Genomic DNA, 21,994 nt, shown 5'->3' with positions numbered 1-21,994 from the left:
GAAAGCTCCAGTTTTCCTAGCATCCACAGCATTTTGGGCGAGAGTTCAAAATTTCTACTACCCTTCGTGTGGAAAAAGTTCTAACTGATTTCGCTCTTGAATCGCCTAGCTCTAATTTTAAAATTATGTTCCCTTGTTCTTGATTTCTCCTACCAGAGGAAATAGTTTATCTGTATCTACCCTTTCAAATACTTTTAACATTTGAAAAACCTTGATCACCTATACTCCGGGAAATACTACCAACCTGCCCTTGTAATTTAACCCTCTAAACCCCAGAACCAATCTGGTAAATCTGTGCTGCAGCTTTTCCGAGGCTAATATAGCCTTCCTGGCCTGCAATGGCCAAAACTAAATGCAGTACTGCAGACGGGCGCTGACCAAGACACTCTACAACTGAAACCTAGCTTTCTCCCCTTTGTATTCCAGCTCCCTTGAGATAAAGGCCAGCATTCCGTTAGCCTTTTGATTACTTTTTGTACTTGTGCACTAGCTTTTAGTGATTTGTGTACGTGTACACCTAAATTACTTTGCACCTCCACAGGTCTGTAGTTACCTGGATTCTCCCTCCCTCCTTAAATAATGGAGTGAAATTTGTAATTTTACAGTCCAAAAGCACAGTTCCCAAATCTAGAGAGCTTTGCAAAATTGTGCATCTGTCATTTCCTCACCCATTTGTTTTACTACACTGGGCTGGAAACCATCAAGTCCTGGAGATTTGTCTAGCTTAAGACCTATTATTTTCTCCGTTACTATTTTAAAACTTAAATCTACTATGTTCCTCCCCTTGACTTATTTTTGTACCTGCCTACTAGCTTTTAATGATTTGTGTACTTGGACTCGCAAATCTCTCTGCTCCTCTACAACAACAAATATTTATATAGCGCCTTTAAAGTAGTAAAACGTCCCAAGGCGCTTCACAAGAGTATTATAAGACAAAAAATTTGACACTGAGCCACATGAGGAGAAATTAGGGCAGGTGACCAAAAGCTTGGTCAAAGAGGTAGATTTTAAGGAACATCTTAAAGGAGGAGAGAGGTAGAGAGTCTCACCATTTAGAAAATACTCAGATTTATCCGTCTTGGGTCCAGAGTGGAAAAATAGAAGATAGGAGCGGGAGTAGGCTATTCCGCCCCTCGAGCCTGCTCCGCCATTCAATAAAATCATGGCTGGTCATCCAAACTCAGTACCCTGTCCCTGCCTTCTCCCCATATCCCTTGATCCCTTTAGCCTTAAGAAATATATCTTAACACTGGATGGCCTAACACTTGCCTACGTTGAGCTCTTATTTGCCATAGTATTGCCCACTCACTTAATCTGTCTCTCTCTCCCTTTGCAGCTACCTCTGCACTACTTACTGTCTCTCATAACTAGGGTCATCTTCAAACTTGGATATAAAACTCCCTATTCCTTTGAGTCATTAATAAATATGGTGAAAAGTTGAGGCCCCAGAACAGATTCTTATGTGACACCTCGTTTCCAATCGTCAAAAAGCTACCTCCAATTCCGTGTGCTCTCATTTTTGCTAATAATCTTGTGTGGAATGCCTTCTCTAAATCCATATAGATAGCATCCATAGACTCTCCCTTCTCTGCCTTATTAGTGACCTTAAAATTTTTTTATTTTTTTTATTTTTTAAATACAGCTAGATTTGTCATACATCAGTTACAAAGCCATGTTGGCTCTCTCTGATCTCATAATCATTCAAGTGTTCAGTCACTCTATCCCTAATGACAGATTCTAGTAGCTCCCCACAACTGACGTTAAACTGACAGGCCATGCCCTCTTATTTGCTATAACCAGTGAACTGCAATCTCATTCATTTTATGCCTATGTCCAAATCATTTATATAGAAGAAAACAAAAGAGATCCCAGGCAGATGCTGAGGCATGCTGGCACCCATATTCTGTCAATCAGAAAAATGTCCATTTGCTCTCTACTCTGCTTTCTGTTTCTCCTTTCCCCCCCCTACCCCCAGCCATCTCATAACCAGGGGGTTATATATCCTTTTAATACCATTTGCCTTAATCGCTTTAATAATAATCTTTAGCAGCTCAACAAATACCTTCTGAAATCCATATACAAAATGAATTTTATCTATATACTGATTTTCTCAAATATCCGATTAAACTTTTTCGGCATGTCCTGACCTTTGCTAATCAATGCTGACTGTCCTTATTAGCCTGTAGCTTACTAATGGTTCATTAATTTCATCCCATGTTATGAACTCTAGAAGTTTACCCACAACAGAAGTAAAACTAATTGGCCTGGATTTTGCTGTAATAATAACAGCGTGGCTATCGGCACTCGTTATTACAGGGTAAATCTGACAGCAAGTTCTGACATCTGCACATGCGCAGTAAAACACATAAATCCAGAAGTTGTTGTCAAAGATACCCTGCTCCTCCGCAGGCTGCGCTGTTGCTGTCCTTGCCGATAGACTCGGCATTGAAATGACTGCAATGGGCGTGAACTTGGGGTACTTGCCCACTAGTTCCGCACTAAAAATGGCTGAAAAAGTTAGGGCTGTTGCATTCAGAAGTGAGTTTTTAATGGCATAATAAGTGATGCTGAACAACCTCGCTGGCCCTGAAAAATTAATTTTACCAGTGTGGCGTCTCATTCCCTCAGAAGTAAATTAATGCTGGAGTTCTTTTAATTTAAAAATCATTTTTTTTAGTTTTTCTGTCTGACTCTTATTTCTCTCCCGTAATCCCATCTGTATTTCCCAATCTTTATTTTGCTTTCTGCACATCATTTAAATCAAATTTATATTTCCTGCTTTATACTTCCTGGTTTAGACTCTGCGTGTCTGAGGATTCTTCAGCCTGATTGGTTTAAGAGCCTCGCTGTTGCTTGCTCTATTCAACCGCCACAGATCCCCTGTAGAGGGTGCTGTACTGAAACACGCCAGATATGGGGAAATCTCCGCTGACAAACCCGCAAAAACTCTGGGCAACTGTCAGCGAGGTGAACGATGAGTGCCGTTCCTTCACTGCTGAGCGCAAAATCCGGGCCATTGACTTATTTCCTGGCTTATCCTTTTCCCTTTTTTGAACAGAGATTCGAGTATTAATGGTGGATTTCCACATATGGGGAGTACTTTGCTTCAATCTGCCCCATGCTGCTCAGAATTTCCAGAGCAACATATCCAGGTCTCATAGGACTACTACAGCTTTTATATTTTTGAAGCCCATCATGAAGTACACCATGCCTCTTGTGTGGACATGAGATTTCAAATGATTTGTTTCTGGTTATGTGTTTCAAATGATAAAAGCAGGAAAACAAAGGTTTTTCAAATCAAGCCAGCCTTTCTTAAAGCCAAAGTTTAGACCTTTACTTTCAATATCTCATTGCAAATCATCAGTGTCCCCAAAGTAATATCAGTCACTGCATACATTGAGTTTGAAAACTGATAAATTTTTCCAAAGTCTTGCCATGGGATTTAATTTTGAGTGGTCTTCCTGATGATTCTATGTCACCCATGGCTCAGTTGGTAGCACTCTTGCCTTTGAAGGTTGTGGGTTCAAGTCCCACTCCAGAGACTTGAGCACAAATATCTAGCCTGACACTCCAGTGCAGTACGAGGGAGTGCTGCACTGTCGGAGGGTGGCGTCTTTCGGATGAGACGTTAAACGCAAATCTCTCTGACTCGGCAAACTTTACCAGTGAATAGCTGTGCCATAGATACTTAGTCTGTGCTGTGTTAGCTGATCTAAGCCATGGTAGGTTATTATAATTGGCCTTGATGTGCCTTAGTTGTGGGAAAGGAACTGGCTATGTTCCCTCATGATCCCTATCCAGTAGCCCCGTCACAAATGCGTTTGCGGATGTTCAATGAGGGCAGCTTCGGGCTCGGCTGTGCTGCCAGTATAGGGCAATATAGTCCACAAAAACTCAGTCAAAACTCGTGTGAGCACAGTATACCCCACCAAGGATTCATAGCCTTTAGGGGAGAAAAATTGGCACAGCTGATAAAATATTCTTGAGCAAAAGCTCTTCAACAGAACATAGTTTTGTGAATACAAGTGTAGTAACAATTTGTGATGTAATTTAATTCATAGCCCTAACTGCAGGGTTTCATGTTTGTCTTTCATAGGTAGGGCAGGAACTTGAAGTTCGACCTGGTATTGTCTCAAAAGACCATGAAGGGAAGCTGATGTGCAAGCCCATCTTTTCAAAGATTGTGTCACTCTTTGCAGAGCACAATGACCTCCAGTTTGCAGCACCTGGTGGCCTTATTGGTAAGGAGGATCCCTTACTTTTACGATTTTGAGGTTTTACCTGATATACCTGGAAGTGTCGATGTTGGCATACTGCAGGTATCGTCCACAAGGCCACTCTCCATGTATGGTGCAGGAAACGCTTTGTTTTCTCTCCATACTGACGAGCAGCATCAATGTACATTACTTTAGCTGCCTACGTCACATGCTGATTGGTGAACAAAGTTCCATGGGAGGAATATGCTAATGATGTACCTCTACCCCTTATTGTACTTTGTAAAAGGCAGTGTTTATTATGTACTGTAAGTATTTTACTCCTTCCAAACTTATTTGCTGATTAAATCAGAAGTTATCTGATTAGGAATATTATTTTATTGCTTGTAGCTGATTTGACTCAAGGTTTTGAATTAAAGCCAAAAATCAGAAGGCCTATTTATTTTCAAACTACATATCAAAACAATACTGGTAGCTGAGCTTCTGGTGGTTTGATAGCAGTGACTTAGAATCTGTACAATTACAAGCTGATTGCCTGGTAAAATGTAATGCTCCTACATGAGTATTCAGTTCCTGCTGTTTCAAGCTGAATGACTTGAGATCATTCCTGTCCCCAAGGTTAGGATTGATTCAGCTCCATGCAATAATGAAGATCTGCATAATGCCTTATCTGCTTTACTAAAGGCATGTCCTGTCTCAACCAATTGGCAAAGGAGTATTGGCAGTTTACTGACGGAGGAGTCAGAGGTTTTAGTTTTCTTTCTATTATAATGAACATTGCCAAGTATTACTATAGTCGACCATATGGTAACCATGAATTTCTTGCTGGTTTGAAATTAATCAGCTGTACTCATGAGTGCCTGTTACTTTTCATTTCCTCAGTATCTGATACTGGCAGATGCTCAGATAAAATTTAAATGTATTTTTTCAGTCATCCATCTCTTGGGCTTTTTCTTAATTAAATGGAACTAGCTTAAAAACTGGAGAAAATGTCAAATGCAGATCTATTTAGCTTGGTTCATGCTTCACTTTTATTGGACCTCCTGAGAACTTATTTTGAACCTTTTAGGTGATCAATCATATTTAGCAGGCATGCTCTTCCATGGTCTAGGCCAGAAAATAAAATAATCTAAAGGGGATATGCTCCCTTTGAGGTCTCAAGGTAACTCATCAATAGTAGCATGATGCCATGACTGGAAGAGCACGACTCCAACAAGATGAGAAACTGTTCACTATTGTGAGCCATATAGATGTTTTTCCCCGTGCACATTGTGTATTTTGGTTGGCCGTTACGGAATTTGTGGCTAACTGATTGCAGATGAGTTGATACTTATCCAACTAATCATTGAAGGAGGAAAAACACTGTAGTCCCAATGTTATTTTTAGTGGCTGAAGTTACTACTTGTTTTAGGTGTTGGAACGAAAATTGACCCAACTCTGTGCCGTGCTGATCGTATGGTGGGACAGGTGCTTGGAGCTGTGGGAGCTCTCCCAGAAATCTTTACAGAGCTGGAAATCTCATATTTTCTTCTCCGGCGATTGCTGGGTGTGCGTACAGAAGGAGACAAGAAAGCTGCAAAAGTGAGTTCAATATTGAGCACACGTATACATTTAAAAAAAAGAATATCTAATAAATGAAAACATACTTTGAAGAATACAATGTGTTGTATTAATCTACTCAAATTTAGAAAAAGTCTTGAGCCCTAACTTATTGGAGGCACCGGGAGATAATTCAGCGGCAGTTCTTGTTCCGTTATAATGTACATTCTTAAAAATGTATCGTGATTTTGTCTTTAAAATGCAAGTGAGATGTTTGACTATTGTACCATTTATGGATATTTAAACAGTGGAATTCCATTTAGTTATTGGTGACAAACTATATTTTTTAAATGAGTGCATTTTAGAATAATTTTTATTTTCTTTAGGTACAAAAGTTATCCAAAAATGAGGTGTTAATGGTAAATATAGGATCCCTTTCTACTGGAGGAAGAGTCAGTGCAGTGAAGGCTGACTTGGGGAAGATAGTCCTCACAAATCCAGTATGTACAGAAGTTGGTGAAAAGATTGCCCTTAGCCGAAGAGTAGAGAAACATTGGCGGTGAGTAAAAAAAATTGGCAATATTGAAATTTTTCAAGTGAAGTTTGGAAGTTAACATTTTTGTATATCTTTAGGAATAAGTTTCCGAATATAAGTTGTGATGAATTTGCTTTTATAGGGGTTGGGGGGTGGGGGAGAATCCAAAATGATACTCCACAGAAACTTGTTCTGGTACCACATTGAGAATGATGATGTAGAGCACATTCTTGATGTACACTGGGAAGAAAAAAAATCAACATTTTGTTGTGCAGAAATAAAGTGTTCGAGGGTTAGAGGTAGTTGAAAAGGAAAGCTATAGATGCTTTGATCTTAAAAAGCAGTGCTGTGGTTAAAGCCTGATTATCTTACGCCCACCATAAAAATTGAACTAGAGAGTGAAAGTATTAACCATGATGACTGGGCTCCATGTGTACCGGAGTTGATGGTACACATCATGAAATCTGTTCATGAGTGCCAAGCACTTCAACAGGGAAGGAAACGCAAATGCCAAATCGCCCAGACTGCTCTCTCTGACCAGAAGGTGGCGCGGCTGAATTTAGCAAACAACTGGGAACCAATAGCTTAGTTGCCCTCTTAAGAATGGTATATGATGCAGTCAGATCTGAAGGGAGATGTTTTTGAAGTGTGACTGTTTCTGGTTAGTGTTGGGAACGTACTTTAATGCCATTGGCACCATCATGAAACAAACTGGTGTAGAAATTGGAATTCACTTCGCCAGTCAGCTTCAGACTTTGCTTGTTTTGTCACCAGTAATGTGGCACTTGCTTGTATTGTGCTGGGATTCATCATAAAAGAATAATTAAGTTTCTTGCTTCCCCTATGTCTTGGTGGGTAAATGCACCACCTGGTATGATACAGAACCATACAGCCCAGGAAGGCCCCTGGTTTGATTAATTTTCTATGCTGGATTAACAAATCTTTCCTCTGGCACCAGCAGGGACAGTACAATTCACCTGTGTCCCTGGGCTTGGGGGAGAGGTGTGGGGTAAGGAGGAGATGGGAATCTGCCAAGTCCAGTGATTCCTTCTGGAAAGTGGATTAGAATCAACTGATATATCATTCCATAGTTGAATAAACTGTTAACATGATTGTTTCACTCATTAAAAACTTAATAACTTTCTTTCTTTCTCACAGTTTAATTGGCTGGGGTCAGATAAGAAGAGGTGTAACGATAAAGCCAACAATTGATGATGATTAAAGCTGGAGAGAATGATATCATTGAAGAGGACTAGTGGACTGCCTGTAGCAGTACACAGCATTTTCCAAATACTGTTGAATCCTACTTAAACATTGTTTAAAAGAACTTCTGGTATCGTGCCAGTAAATTTGGAAAACCGTGATTTTTTTAAATATTTCAAATATCTCCTGGTGATAAATATCTAATTTATATTTGAATAGAAGTTGTTTTCAGCAAGAATAAAGTTCCGTTCGATCAGGTCTGTCAACACTGGCAGTCAGTAAACATAAAACATTAAAAGTGTTTTGACATTTAAAATTAAAAGTGTGTGTTTTCACCCTCTATCACTCTTCTATATCCTCCCTCCTATGCCCACACCTTTCAGCTATTTCATTCAGATAGAATCTTCTTTCTGGCTACACTGCAAGGGATTGTGGGACATTTGGCAAATTATAATGTATGAGGAAAAGGATGATGGGGAGAAATTGGTTAAGAGAGATTCAGATTAAGAAGGCCCTTCAGTCCATTTGATCTCCTCCTCACAGAATCCCAAACTCCATGTCTTTCATTACAAGATCCAAGTGTTTCTTGATCAATTCAATGAACCTGGAAACTAGTTTCCGCTCTTCAACTTCTTGACATCTGTCCCTTTCATATCGGATCTGGACTGAAATCTAGTACAGACTGGTGGGATGAAATTTCCTTCGTCAGCTGTCTGTAAGGATCCTATATGAAATGAATGGGCAGACTCAATACCATTTCTGTTGGGGATGAGCCCACAGCACAGAACTACCACAACTTGTTTTTGATTGCCAATTTAGTGCCAATCTCGCGCTCACTACAAGGATAGCTCGTATGAGAAGTGGAAAATGTCACGCTGGTGTGTAGCAGTGGGGAGAGTTCTAAGATTGGAGTAGAGTGGATTGGTTTTATTATCCAATTCACTCATAAAATGCCTGGGCTGTTGATCCTGGTTGCTGAAAATGGAAGTATTTTCATTTTGTCATCAACGTGCAGCTTGCAGCAACATGACATTTTTTGTTGGCACGTTCCTTATTTTAACAAGTTCAAAAACTTAGACTGGTCACCATAATCTTCTGGCTAATGCTTGGGTGTTTCAAACCCATTAAGATTAATGTGAGGTCACAAAAATGGGTACGGTTATATCAAATAGGAGTTTACTCTTCAAGAAGTTGCACCAAAAAAAATAATTTTTTGACAGTATCTGACCATAGTTGGTTATATTTGAACACAAGGATTTGGGTTGATTCAGAAAATTCTACTAAGAATATTTTCTCTCTTGCATCTTCCTCTCCCAAGTGACCATCCTCTACAAATCCTTTATATTATATAATCTGCTTGGTTTCCCCTAGTGGCTCAGCTCATTAAACCACTGAGTAGTTGAGACATACAGACCAATCTATGCTGAATTCAGTCAGGGCAGCTATTGGGTGTTACAATTGGCATCTGTACCTTTTGTGTTAAGGAAGGGAAAACAGCCAGGGTTGTTGCTCTAAGAGTAAATTGGGTGATGAGATAAGGCTCAAGTATGAAGTCTTCCACTGACAGAACACAATATCTAGGCTCACTCATTAAAAAATGGCCACTTGGATGAAGTACCAAAGATGATTTATGGCTATGGAACTGTATACCAGCAAGCAACAAAAGAGAAGGGGGAGAAAATTGACAAAGGAATGAAACAAAAGTCTTGATCCCCAATGGCTCAGCTGGTCAAAGGAAGCATTTGAATTCTGTGACTTAGTACCTAGCAGTGAAATTTTAGCGGAGTGAAAGAACATCAAATTTTCCTTCCCTTGTGATGTAAGGGTCAGAAAGTAAAATAAATATTGAGATAAACGTGACAAAGCATGGAATAAAAGCAAAGTGCTGGAAATACACAGCCGGTATATTCACTTGAACATTATAAGGAAGCGTATACATGTAAAAGACCAACTTTTGTCCTCTACAGATGCCTATGGGTCTGCTGTAAGTTTCCAACATGGCACTTTTTTTCGTTCTATGCCTCTTAAATTAAATCCTCATCTCATAGCTGGCTGAAGACTAAAGTTTTGCTTTAATCTGTCTTCAATGATTCATAGTACAATATGAGTTGGATTAGTGAAAATGTAAGACCATTACTGATGAATATTTTAAAATGTACTTTAAATCCTTTCATATTTATTGTTTTAAACTTGTGATGTCTGTATTAACAAGTAATCTTGTTTATTTTCAAATGAAATGCTCAATTGTCCTAATACAGTACTAAATATTTGAATGTTTAGCATAAAAGATGGGTTAAATGCTTTATTATGCAGGTTCTACTTGCTGCTTTTTAAATTAAATGCAGTGAAGCCTCAATAGACATGGCATCTTTCAGACAGACTTGAATGGGAATTTGGCCTTTACTCCAGCTGATGTATTTTCTAACTCTGACTGGATAGTTGACTCTTTTTAATCAGTAGAAAATAGATTAAAGAAAGACTACTGGTTGCAGATATACCAGTTAGTTTATGGACAATGTGAAGCAAAACAGTTGAGAGCCTTTGGAAGATTGCCTTGTTTGCCTCAATACTGCAGAGATAAGTCACTCGCAGCATTATTGGTACCAACACACAATTACTTGCAACCTGGCACTGATGCTATCGTATTGTACTTTTAGTAACAGTAAACCCAACACCAGGGTAAGTTTCTTACTGGGCAATTTGGGAGCCAGTTTGATCCATCCTCACAGATTTGAAATACTGACTCGAAGATTGCAATCTGGTAGTTTTGTCTGGCATATTCAAACAGTTAAGAGCTGCCCAAGTCCTCTTGAATTTTGGTTGAACTAATCTATGCTGAATGAATATGTCTATTACCTTTCACCCATGTCTTAAGGAACTAATTGTCCAATTACAGCTCTGGGCATAAAATATTTTCACTTTAAATTCTTCTGAATGAGTATATTGTTCCTTATGTTGCCATTTGCTTTTATAGACCCATGTGTGGGTTTAACAGAGAGTCAGTTATCTGTACTCATTTGTCCTGGGGTTTGCAACTGATCTTATGATCCTTGAACATGTGGAAATGTTTTGTTTCCATCTAGCCCAGTTTCTGAATACTTCATGCAATTTTAACCCCCATCCTATTCTGTTGTAACTCACTTTTTTCTCTTTATGATCCTACTGGTATTGGAGAAGTCCCACAGGATTTCTAGTTTTGGATATTTTTTTTTTAGAAGGAATGGGGCACAGAATCATAGAGCACAGAAGGAGGCCATTTGGCTCATCGTGTCTGTGCCGGTCCTTTTGGTAGAGCGATCTAATTAGTCCCACTCCCTTGTCCTTTCCCCAAAGCCCAGCTCATGTCACGTCTGGTTCTGTTTTGCCAATTACCTTAAATCTGTATCCCCTGTTAACAGACCCCTCTGCCACTGGCAAACGTTTCTCCTCATCAACTCTCCCCTTACCCTCTGCTCTAAGGAGAACACCACCCGTTTCTCTAGTCTCCACGTAACTGAAGTCTTTCATCCCTGGAACCATTCTAGTAAATCTCTATACCCTCTCTAAGGCCTTGACATCCTTCCTAAAGTGTGGTGCCCAGAATACAACAAAATACAAACCAGTGTTTTATAAAAGTTTAGCATAATTTCCTTGCTTTTGTATTCTATGCCTCTATTTATATATCCAATGATCCTGTATGCCTTTTTAGCACTTTCTCAATTTGTCCTGTGACCTTCGAAGACTTGTACAACCCCTCCCTCTTTCCCACTCTCTCTGTTCCTGTATCCCTTTTAAAATTGTACCATTCAGTTTATATTGCCTCTTCTCATTTTCCCTACCAAAATTAATCACTTCACACTTCCCTGTTAAATTTCATCTGCCATGTGTCTGCCCATTTCACTAGTCTATGTTCTCCTGAAATCTGTTACTATCCTCCTTGCTGTTCACTACATTTCAGAGTTTTGTGTCATCTGCAAACTTTTAAATGATGCCCTGTATACCAAAGTCCAGGTTATTATATATCGAAGGGCAGTGGACCGAATACTGAGCTCTGGGGGACACCACTGCACACTTCCTCCAGATTGAAAAACGATCATTCACCACTACCCTTTGCTTTCTGTCCCTTAGCCAATTTTGTATCCATGCAGCCATTTAATCCTATTGGTTTCAATCTTGCTAACAAGTCTATTGATGTACTTTATCAAATGCCTTTTCAAGGTTCATATACTCAGCAACCCTCTCAGTTACTTCATCAAAGAACTCAATCCAGTTCGTCAAACAAGATTTGCCTTTAATTTATTAACCCATATTTTTCTAAGTGCCAATTAAATTTGTCCTGGGTTAATGGCCCAGAAATTCGGGTCGAGGGCTTCCCGCGGGTGTAAGCCCCCGACCTGCACTTAACTTGCGTGCCGGTCGTTGAGCTGTGAGCCCCCGTGGAATTGCGATCCTGGGCCGCCTCCAACTGCCGGCGCGCAGTGCTTGCGTATCCCAGGGGCGCAGTTAGTTTGATGCGTCCCCTGGGATCACGTTGGCCATGGGGAGCCAATCTGAGCAGGGAATGCTTCATAAGTTTGACAGGAAGGGCTGTCAAACTTATAAATACTATAAGCCCCAAAACATCACTAAATCGTCAAATACATTTTAAAAAAACACTTTTTAAATAAACTATAAATGACATGAAATAATACATTTTTTTTGAAAAAAATAATTTTCTAACGGGGCTAAAAATAAACTTACCTTTCTTTAAGTATTTAAAAATAATAAACCTGTGGAAAAAATGTTTTAATTTTAATTAATTCCCCACTTACCTTGTAAAAAGCAGGCCTTGTGCCGTAAGTTCGGTGCGCACGCGCAGCCTCTCCCTCTTTCAGGGGAACAGAAGTGCCGGTTTCCCGCGTATGTGCAGTGCATGCAGGAAACTGGCGCTTCCATTGGGCTTATGGGTGAGTACCCCGTGCGTACTCGCCCGTGGAGACCCGAATTTCTGTCCTCTGGCACTACCCCATAACTAAGGAGGACTGGAAGATTGGCCAGAATCACTGCAATTACCACCCTTCCCTTAGCAACCCAGGATACATCACATCTGGACCGGGTGGCTTTTCTACTTTGAGCGCTGCCACCTTTTTTTAAATACCTTTTATTTTTATCCTATCCAATTTCTCTACTTCCTCCTTTACTGTAACATTGGTAGCATTCTCTTTAGTGAAGACGGATGCAAAGCAACTCAAATAGTACCTCTGCCTCCGTAAGATCTCCTTTTTGATCCCTGATCGGCCCCCACCCTTTGACTACCCTTTTACTATTTATGTTTGTAAAAGACTTTTGGGTTCCCTTTTATGTTACCCACTAATCTAGTCTCATAAACTCTGCCCCTTTTAGTTCCTTTTTTGGTTTGCCCCGTAAGTTTTGTATTCAGCTTGATTCTCTACTGAACTATGAACCCAACATTTATCATAAGCTTCTTTTTCATAGAAATTTATGGCACAGAAGGAGGCCATTCAGCCCATGTCTGTTATTTTAATCTATATCTGAAGAGCTCTAGCTTTGGATGACTAAAGATTCAAATTACTTTTAGGTTATCACTAATGAATAGAATTTTCCAGATGTTTTTACATATTTTAAAAACAGCAACATTATATTTCAGATAGTAAGTTTAATTTTAATATTTTGGTTCTAATTTCCTTTTAAAGTTGCAGACTCATTAAGAGGAACAAAAACAATGCAATTACTGGTCTTGGATAGGAGATAAAAAATATCAGCCACAGTGAGGGCAGATTCAGAACCTAATGGTTACAGAAAGAGGCTGCTAAGGCTTTGGGGTGCATTGTACAAAGGTCTCTCCCAAAATTAATTTTGGTGACCTAAGTTGCATGGGTAATAGATCAAGATGTGGCAGAAGTGTCACAAAACAAAAAAAGCAGCTGCATGTTTTGAAAGCAGTATAATGCTAGCTTATCAATTTTGGCAAATAATGACTCCCACTAGAGCTTAACCTACTGTATTTTGCTATCTGGGGAGTAGTGTTCAGTCTCAATACTAATATTCTTGGACTCAGCTGATGCATACAGCTAGAAGGTTTACATAAGCCACTTCACAAACCTTTTCAAGCCAATTTCAAACCTGTGTCAAAATAAACAACCAGTGTCTTCAGGAATACTGTGCATCAAAGTTGTTTCAGCTTTAACTCTTGACTATAACAAACTTAATTTACAGAAAATTAATTTTGTATATCCTATAGAGCATGCTTGCATTTTGAAAGATGCAGCACGCAAGTGTTGCATTTATATTATAAAATCCAGGATTGTCTTATTTCCTTGTTTTATTTGTCTTGTGGGTTATTTTGGAGGGACATTGTTTATTCCTTTTTTTCCTCCAATTCTATCTTTCCTATTCTTCTAAAGGTATTGACCGGATGCTGGGGTACAGATTCGCAGATGTTAGTCTCCCTCTGTTGCCCAATTATTTATGCGTGAATTTTGACACCATATTGGCAAGCTATTTGGCTGTAGAAGATATCACCCAGGCTGATCCTGTCCAAGCTATATTTCCACCTGTGTTGGCTTTCAGCAGGATGGTCACTGGATAGCATTAGGAGTGGGGAAACTTGGTCCATTTCTTCAGTAGTAACTAACTCAGCACAGACTACAGATAAAACCTAGGACCTCCCTGATCTGGAATAATCAGACATTGACCTCTAAACCTCTAGGGGAGCCCGGCAATGCTAGTTTCTGTCTTACATTAGTGTTGCATGTACTCATAGTTACAGATGGATTTTCAATATGACGTATAAAGCGCTGATTTAATATTTTTAGAGTTTTCATTATGAGCAGAACTACTTCTGTGTTTGTGGTCAAATGGTTGTAGCTCTACTGTAATTCTGTGACACTAGTGTATTAGGTGCAGGTCAGGCTCACCAAGAACATCTGCTTAAGTCTGCCTAATGCACCTGAGAGAAGTTTTCCAACTCCAGCAATACAGTCAGAGGCTTCAAGAGGTAACCACAATAATGATATGTCACCTGGCTGGAAGAATCGCATTGTCACATACTAACTATCATCATTACAGAAATAGAATGTTAGCATCACAAGCTTACTACAAAGATGTGTATTTTCCTGCTAGGAGTAGGATATAGTAAGGAAGTATTTGAATGCTATCTGGTTAATTAAGTGCGGAGAGATTTTACCCAAATGGATGCAATACCACAATGCAAACACAGCACTGCAGTATCAACAGGTCTGGGATTTGAACATTTGCCTCTTTAGCACAATGGATTAGCAACCATCACTTCAATCATTTGGCCACCTTAGCATTGTAATGGAAGTGGATCTCTGCTTTTAAAAACAGTTTTCTATTTCAACTCTTGTACTGCACTTCCCATGGGCAAACTTTGCCTTTCACAAATAGGAAGTCCACTTTTTACAAGCTCTTGCGTTGCCCAAGTTAATGAGCTGAAGCTAACAATCTAATTGCAGTAAATTGTGTAGTGGAATTTATGTGGAATTTTCACTGTCCTCCGTTCAGTCTCTTCAGATAAGCAGAAACATCACATTCAGGTCCAGACTGAATCAACTAAAATTAATACAATACTTATTTACAAATTAAGTGATGCACAGAACTTCATTAATTGAAAAATTACCATAATCACATGGCAATATTGTGAGATATACAACTTCGTGCATTCAAATGTTAATCTGCTAAACCTGTTTTTCTTTAGTACAGAATAGTTTTGCAATTTTTTTAAGTTTCTTCAAAGTTTTCTTGAAATAAATTGTTTTTTTATGAAGTCTGAGCTCTTAAAATTATCTGCTTCTGCTCAGTTCAAACAGCAGCTGTTTAATTTACTCTTCAGCTTCCCATCAATCTTCAATAATATCCATTAAAATTTAACAATGACACGGTTACCCAGATTACTTAAATATAACGTTTCAAAATCCTAACATGAGCCTTTAAACTAGATAATGACATGGGCTATAAATTTTAATGTGTACCTGTAACCTAGATATCTAGTTTCTTTCTCCGCTGTGTCAACCCATAATTACCATGTGCTCTACAACTGTATCACTAACTATACATAAATTCACTTTACATTTAAAACTGTAAGTGATAGCTTAATTTAAAATCCCTCATCTTAATCGACCTTTACATCAATTAATTTTCCAGTATCTGCACAGACTAAACAAATCTGATTGACCATAGAATCACAGTATATCATCCATTTTTTAAATATACATTACTATGGCAATACAATCATTCATATTTTCATCAGTTATTCCATTAACAATAGAAAAAAAACACTTCTACAATAAAATATTACATTTTGTTTTCATCTTTTAAACAAAGATGTTGGCCCAGATTTTCCTGTCAAAATAATGGTGAGGCTAAGGGCGCTCGCCGTTATTTATTTGCAAATGGTAGCAAAATTTGGCGAGGGGCAGATGCGCGGTTAAACTCAAATATCCAAAAGTTGCTGTCCGAGTTACACCGCTCCACTGTTAGCTTCGCAAAAACGGCATCTTGCTATCTGGCATACCATTGAATTTTTTTTTTTAAGTGTTCATGGGATGTGGGCATCGCTGGCAAAGCCAGCATTTATTGCCCATCCCTAGTTGCCCTTGAGAAGGTGGTGGTGAGCCACCGCCTTGAACTGCTGCAGTCAATGTGGTGAAGATACTCCCATAGTGCTGTTAGGGAGGGAGTTCCAGGATTTTGATCCAGTGACGATGAAGAATCAGCAATATACTTCAAAGTCAGGATGGTGTGTGACTCGGAGGGGAACTTGGTGCTGGTGGTGTTCCCATGCGCCTGCTGCCCTTGTCCTTCTAGGTGGTAGAGGTTGCAGGTTTGGGAAGTGCTGCTGAAGAAGCCTTGCAGTGCATCTTGTAGATGGTACACACTACAGCCACGGTACACCGGTGGTGGAGGGAGTGAATGTTTAAGGTGGTGGATGGGGTGCCAATCAAGCGGGCTGCTTTGGCTTGGATGGTGTCGAGCTTCTTGAGTGGTATTGGAGCTGCACTCATCCAGGCAAGTGGAAAGTATTCCATCACACCCCTGACTTGTGCCTTGTATATGGTGGAAAGGCTTTGGGACGTCAGGAGGCGAGACATTCGCCACAGGCTATCCAGCCTCTGACCTGCTCTTGTTGCCACAGTATTTATGTGGCTGGTCCAGTTAAGTTTCTGGTCAATGGTGGCCCCCCAGGATATTGATGGTAGGGGATTTGGCAATGGTAATGTGGTTGAATGTCAAGGGGTGGTGGTTAGACACCTCGCTTGTTGGAGATAGTCATTGTCTGGCTCTTGTGTGGCATGAATGTTACCTGCCACTTATCGGCCCAAGCCTGAATGTTGTCCAGGTCTTGCTGCATGCGGGCATGAACTGCTTCATTATCTGAGGAGTTGCGAATGGTACTGAACACTGCAGTCCTCAGCGAATATCCCCACTTCTGACCCTATGATAGAGGGATGGTCATTGATGAAGCAGCTGAAGATGGTTGGGCCTAGGACACTGCCCTGAGGAACTCCTGCAGCGGTATCCTGGGGCTGTGATGATTGACTTCCAACTGCCACAACCATCTTACTTTGTGCTAGGTATGACTAGGGTTGCAAAATTCTGGGAATTTTTAAAAGAGGAAACTTTCCATGGGAATTTTGGGAATTTATGGGAATTTTGAGTTTTTTTGCACACTGATGGTTTTTGTCTCTGACCCTTATATTATCTTTGTCGTCAAAATAGACATACTGTTCCATACAAATAAAAACAGGCTTTCAAAACTTTAGGTTATAATTTTGAACTTTATTGAACCCCCACAAAAAAGACCCATCTAAAATAAAATAAAAAGAGCGTCAGCTTATTTAGCCTGTAATTTGTCCTTATTTTGTCCCTTTTGAGTCTTCTACTCATGAGTCTTCTGAGTCTTCTACTCCTCATTGCTCCTCCTGATTCTCTGGCTCTGACGTGTCCATTTCCTCCTCTGTGTCAGTGTCTAGCTGTGTGGTGGACACTTCTGTATCTGGCTCAATAAGTTGTAGGTTCGCCCGGATAGCCACCAGTTTCTCCACTCTCTTGTTAGTCAGCCTGTTGCGCACCTTTGTATGCGTATTCCCAAAAAGTGACCAGTTTCGTTCAGAGGCCGCTGATGAAGGTGGGATTTGGAGTATCACTGATGCAATAGGTGACGGCCTCAGATGCACAAAGTCCCTTCCACCAGGTATGTGCACTGATATGTTTGCATGATTCCCATATCCTATCCCCATTCCAAAGACCTTGCTTGGTACAGAACTTTGCCAGACTTCCCAGAACTTTGCCCACATCCAGATTGAGATGGTGTGAGAGGGTAGAAATCACACTGTAAGTGCTGTTGATCTGTTCTCCAGAAAGTATTGGTCTCCCAACATGCTTTGGGTCCAGCATGTATGCTGCAGCATGAATTGGCTTGACACAAAATTCTTGACGCGTCTGTATGAATTGAACAATTGCCTTCTCCTCTGCTTTGAGCAGCAGGGATGTGGGTAGGGCAATGCTGATTTGTTCTTTTAAATCAGTAAAACGCCTGAGAACATCTGACAAGACAGCGTCATCTCCTTCAATCTGAGCAATTGCAGATGCTACTGGTGAGAGTAGTTTAAGGCTGCTAACCACTCTCTCCCAAAACACATCATCCAGCAGTATTTTCTTGATGGTGGTTTCCATATCCCCAGACTGGGATATTGCCATTTCTTGCTTACCCTCCAGAAGGCTGTTGTACATTATGACAACACCACCCCATCTAGTGTTATTGGGCAGCTTCAGTGTGGTGTTCTTGTTCTTTGTCATTTGCTTGGAGTTGTAGGTTGCTGCAACTATCTGTTTTCCCCTGACATACTTAACAACTTGCTTGGCTCTCTTGTACAGTGCTTCCATGGTTCTCAAACCCATGATGTCCTTGAGGAGCAGGTTAAGCCCATGAGCTGCGCACCCAATAGACGTAATATGAGGGTAGGCCTCCTCCACTTGAGCCCAAGCAGCCTTCATATTCGCAGCATTGTCAGTAACTACTGCAAAGACCTTTTGTGATCCAAGATCGTTGATGACCGCTTTCAGCTCATCAGCAATGTATGTGCCTGTGTGTCTGTTGTCCTTCGTGTCTGTGCTCTTGAAGAACACTGGGAGAGGAGTGGAGACGATGTAGTTTATGATGCCCTCCCCTCGTACATTTGACCACCCATCTGAGATAACTGCAACACAGTCTGCCATCGCTATCATTTCTTTGAGCTTTCCTTGGACTCTGTTATACTCAGCCTCCAGCAAATAAGTAGACAAAGCATGTCTGGTGGGAGGACAGTATGCAGGGTGAATAACATTGAAAAATCTCTTCCAGTACACATTGGCTGTGAGCATGAGGGGTGAGCCTGTTGCATATACAGCTCGAGCAAGGCACTCATCTGCATTCTTCTGGCTATGGTTATCCATTGAATCAAAGAACCTTCCAAGTGGGCCAGGAGTTGCTGATGATAAGGAGCCTGATGCTGAATGAGAACCATCATCTTCTTGAATGGAAGCAGAGGTACTCTGGGCTGACTGCTGTGAGCTTTGAGTGAAGTTGTTGCATTTGGATAAATGCTGCTGCATCTTTGTGGCATTCTTTACATATGGCTTTCTACAGTATTTGCACATGTACACAGTCTTTCCATCTTTAATGCCTGGGGTAAAATGCTTCCACACATCCGACGGTAAACGTGGCATTGTTCTATGCAGAGAAATAAAGGGCATTCATCTCTGTGTCGAACTGCGGTCGATCAGCACGATTGCAACAGGGTGAGTACATTTTTGCTGATGCTCCATGTGATGGAAGCATGACCTGTACACACATGACGCTACATCACCAATAGTGTATTATTTTGTATATTTTAAATTGAAGGACAACAGAGTTCAACAAGTAACTGGTTTATTTGGTATAAAGTCTGATTTACTTACTGCATCATCACAACATCAGCAGAAAACAAAATGACTTCCCTCAGGACCCCTAACCTGGATCTTAAAAAAACTATAGCAGTCTTACAGATGCCTGCAGGCCAATCACAATTCGATATGCAAATATTACAAATAGAGGGAGCTAATCACTCATCCACTCATCCAACCAATAAGGACACATTTGTTCACAGTCACACACAAAACTTGTAATTATTAAAACAAGCCAAGTAAGAAGATAAACATATATTGATTAAGAAATTCCTTAATAATTAAGATTCCATCTCTGTTAGTAATTTTAAGAGAGGACCTGTGGAAAAAAAAGAAAGAAATACAAAAAAAACAATATTATGCTAGCATGTGCTTTTTTGGGCAAAATTCCCAAGCTAAACTTCCCGTGGAAAATTTCCAGAAATTTACCGGAAACTTTCCACCCCTTTGCAACCCTAGGTATGACTCCAGTCAGTGGAGATTTTCCCCCCAATTCCCATTGACTTCAGATTTACTAGGGCTCCTTAATGCCACACTCTGCCAAATGCTGCCTTGATGCCAAGGGCAGCCACTCTCACTCTCAACTCACCTCTGGAATTCAGCTCTTTTGTCTATGTTTGGACCAAGGCTGTAATGAGGTCTGGAGCCGAGTGGTCCTGGCGGGACCCAAACTGGGCATCAGTGAGTTATTAGTGAGTAAGTGCTGCTTGATGGTACTGTTGACGACACCTTCCATCATTTTGCTGATGATTGAGAGTAGACTGATGGGGTGGTAATTGGCCGGATTGGATTTGTCCTGCTTTTTGTGGACAGGGCATACCTGGGAAGTTTTCCATATTGTCGAATAGATGCCAGTGTTATAGCTGTACTGGAACCGCTTGGCTAGAGGCGTGGCTAGTTCTGGAGCACAAGTCTTCAGCACGACAGCTGGGATGTTGTCGGGGCCCACAGCCTTAGCTATATCCAGTGCGCTCAGCCCTTTCTTGATATCACGTGGAGTGAATCGAATTGGCTGAATACTGGCTTCTGTGGTGGTGGAGACCTCAGGAGCAGGCTGATATGGATCATCCACTTGGCACTTCTGGCTGAATATGCTTGCAAATGCTTCAGCCTTGTCTTTTGCACTCATGTTCTGGGCTCCACCATCATTGAGGATGGGGATATTCATGGAGCCTCCTCCTCCTGTTAGTTGTTTAATGGTCCACCACCATTCACGACTGGATGTGGCAGGACTGTAGAGTTTTGATCTGATCTGTTGTTTGTGGGATCGCTTAGCTCTGTCTATAGCATGCTGCTTCTGCTTTTTAGCATGCATGTAGTTCTGTGTTGCAGCTTCCCCAGGTTGGCACTGGATTTTTAGGTACGCCTGGTGCTGCTCCTGACATGCTCTTCTACACTCCTTATTGTACCAGGGTTGGTCCCCTGGCTTGATGATAATGATAGTGAGTGATATGCTGGGCCATGAGGTTACAGATTGTGGTAAAATACAATTCTGCTGCTGCTGATAGCCCACAGCACCTCATGGATGCCCAGTTTTGAGCTGCTAGATCAGTTCTGAAGCTATCCCATTTAGCAAGGTGATAGTGTCACACACATGATGAAGGGTGTCCTCAGTGTGAAGATGGGACTTCGTCTCCAGAATGACTGTGTGGTGGCCACTGCTACCAATACTGTCATGGACAGATGCATCTGTGACAGGTAGACTGGTGAGGCCAAGATCAAGTAGGTTTTTCCCTCGTGTTGTTTCTCTCACCACCTGTCGCAGGCCCAGACTGGCAGCTATGTCCTTCAGGACTCTGCCAGCTCGGTCAGTAGTGGTGCTACCAAGCCACTCTTTGAAGTCCCATACCCAGAGTACATTCTGTGCCCTTGCTTCTTCCAAGTGGTGTTCAACATGGAGGAGTACTGATTCATCAGCTGAAGGAGGGCAGTAGGTGGTAATCAGCAGGATGTTTTCTTGCAGGACTTCATGGGGTCCGGAGTCAATGTTGAGGACTCCCAGGACCACTCCTTCCTGACTGTATACCACTGTGCTGCCATCCCTGGTGGGTCTGTCCTGCTGGTGGGACAGGACAGACCCAGGGATGGTGATGGAGGAGTTTGGGACATTGGCTGAAAGGTATGATTCTGTGAGTATGACTATGTCAGGCTGTTGACTAGTCTGTGGGACAGCGCTCCCAATTTTGGCACAAGTCCCCAGATGTTGGTGAGGAGGACTTTGTAGGGTTGACTGGGCTGGGTGTGCCATTGTCGTGTCGATAGCTGGTGCCAAAGTCAATGCTGGGTGGATTCTTATTATTGTGTTTCACAGCGGTTTTTTACAACTGAGTGGCTTGCTAGGCTATTTCAGAGAGCAATTAAGAGTCAACCACATTTCTGTGGGTTTGGAGTCACATATAGGCCAGACCAAGTAAGGTTGGTAGATTTCCTTCCCTGAAAAACATTAGTGAACCAGAATGGGTTTTTACGACAATCCGATAGTTTCATGGTCACCATTACTGATACTAGCTTTCTTTCCAGATTTATTTAATTAATTGAATTTAAATTCCCCAATGGTGGTGGGATTTGAACTCACATCTCT

The 21,994-nt window shown here is 41.0% G+C and overlaps 1 protein-coding gene across 1 annotated transcript in view; it reads left to right on the top strand.

Moving 5' to 3' along the window:
- Window positions 1-13,790, top strand: part of eif2s3 (eukaryotic translation initiation factor 2, subunit 3 gamma) — a 58,395-nt gene extending 44,605 nt beyond the window's left edge. The window contains exons 9-12 of the mRNA XM_086006575.1: window positions 4,097-4,241; window positions 5,626-5,795; window positions 6,140-6,312; window positions 7,447-13,790. Coding sequence (XP_085862701.1) covers window positions 4,097-4,241; window positions 5,626-5,795; window positions 6,140-6,312; window positions 7,447-7,510 — 552 coding nt within the window. The 3' untranslated portion in view covers window positions 7,511-13,790. The remainder of the gene's footprint in view (window positions 1-4,096; window positions 4,242-5,625; window positions 5,796-6,139; window positions 6,313-7,446) is intronic.
- The last annotated feature ends 8,204 nt before the right edge of the window (window positions 13,791-21,994 follow it).

The sequence above is a fragment of the Somniosus microcephalus genome, chromosome 14 (assembly GCF_052327205.1).
Source record: "Somniosus microcephalus isolate GS21.2 chromosome 14, FLI_Smic_1.0, whole genome shotgun sequence".
In the NCBI taxonomy this organism is placed as follows: Eukaryota; Metazoa; Chordata; class Chondrichthyes; order Squaliformes; family Somniosidae; genus Somniosus; species Somniosus microcephalus.
Note: the sequence above shows the minus strand (reverse complement) of the source record. Positions and strands in the feature narration are given on the sequence as shown.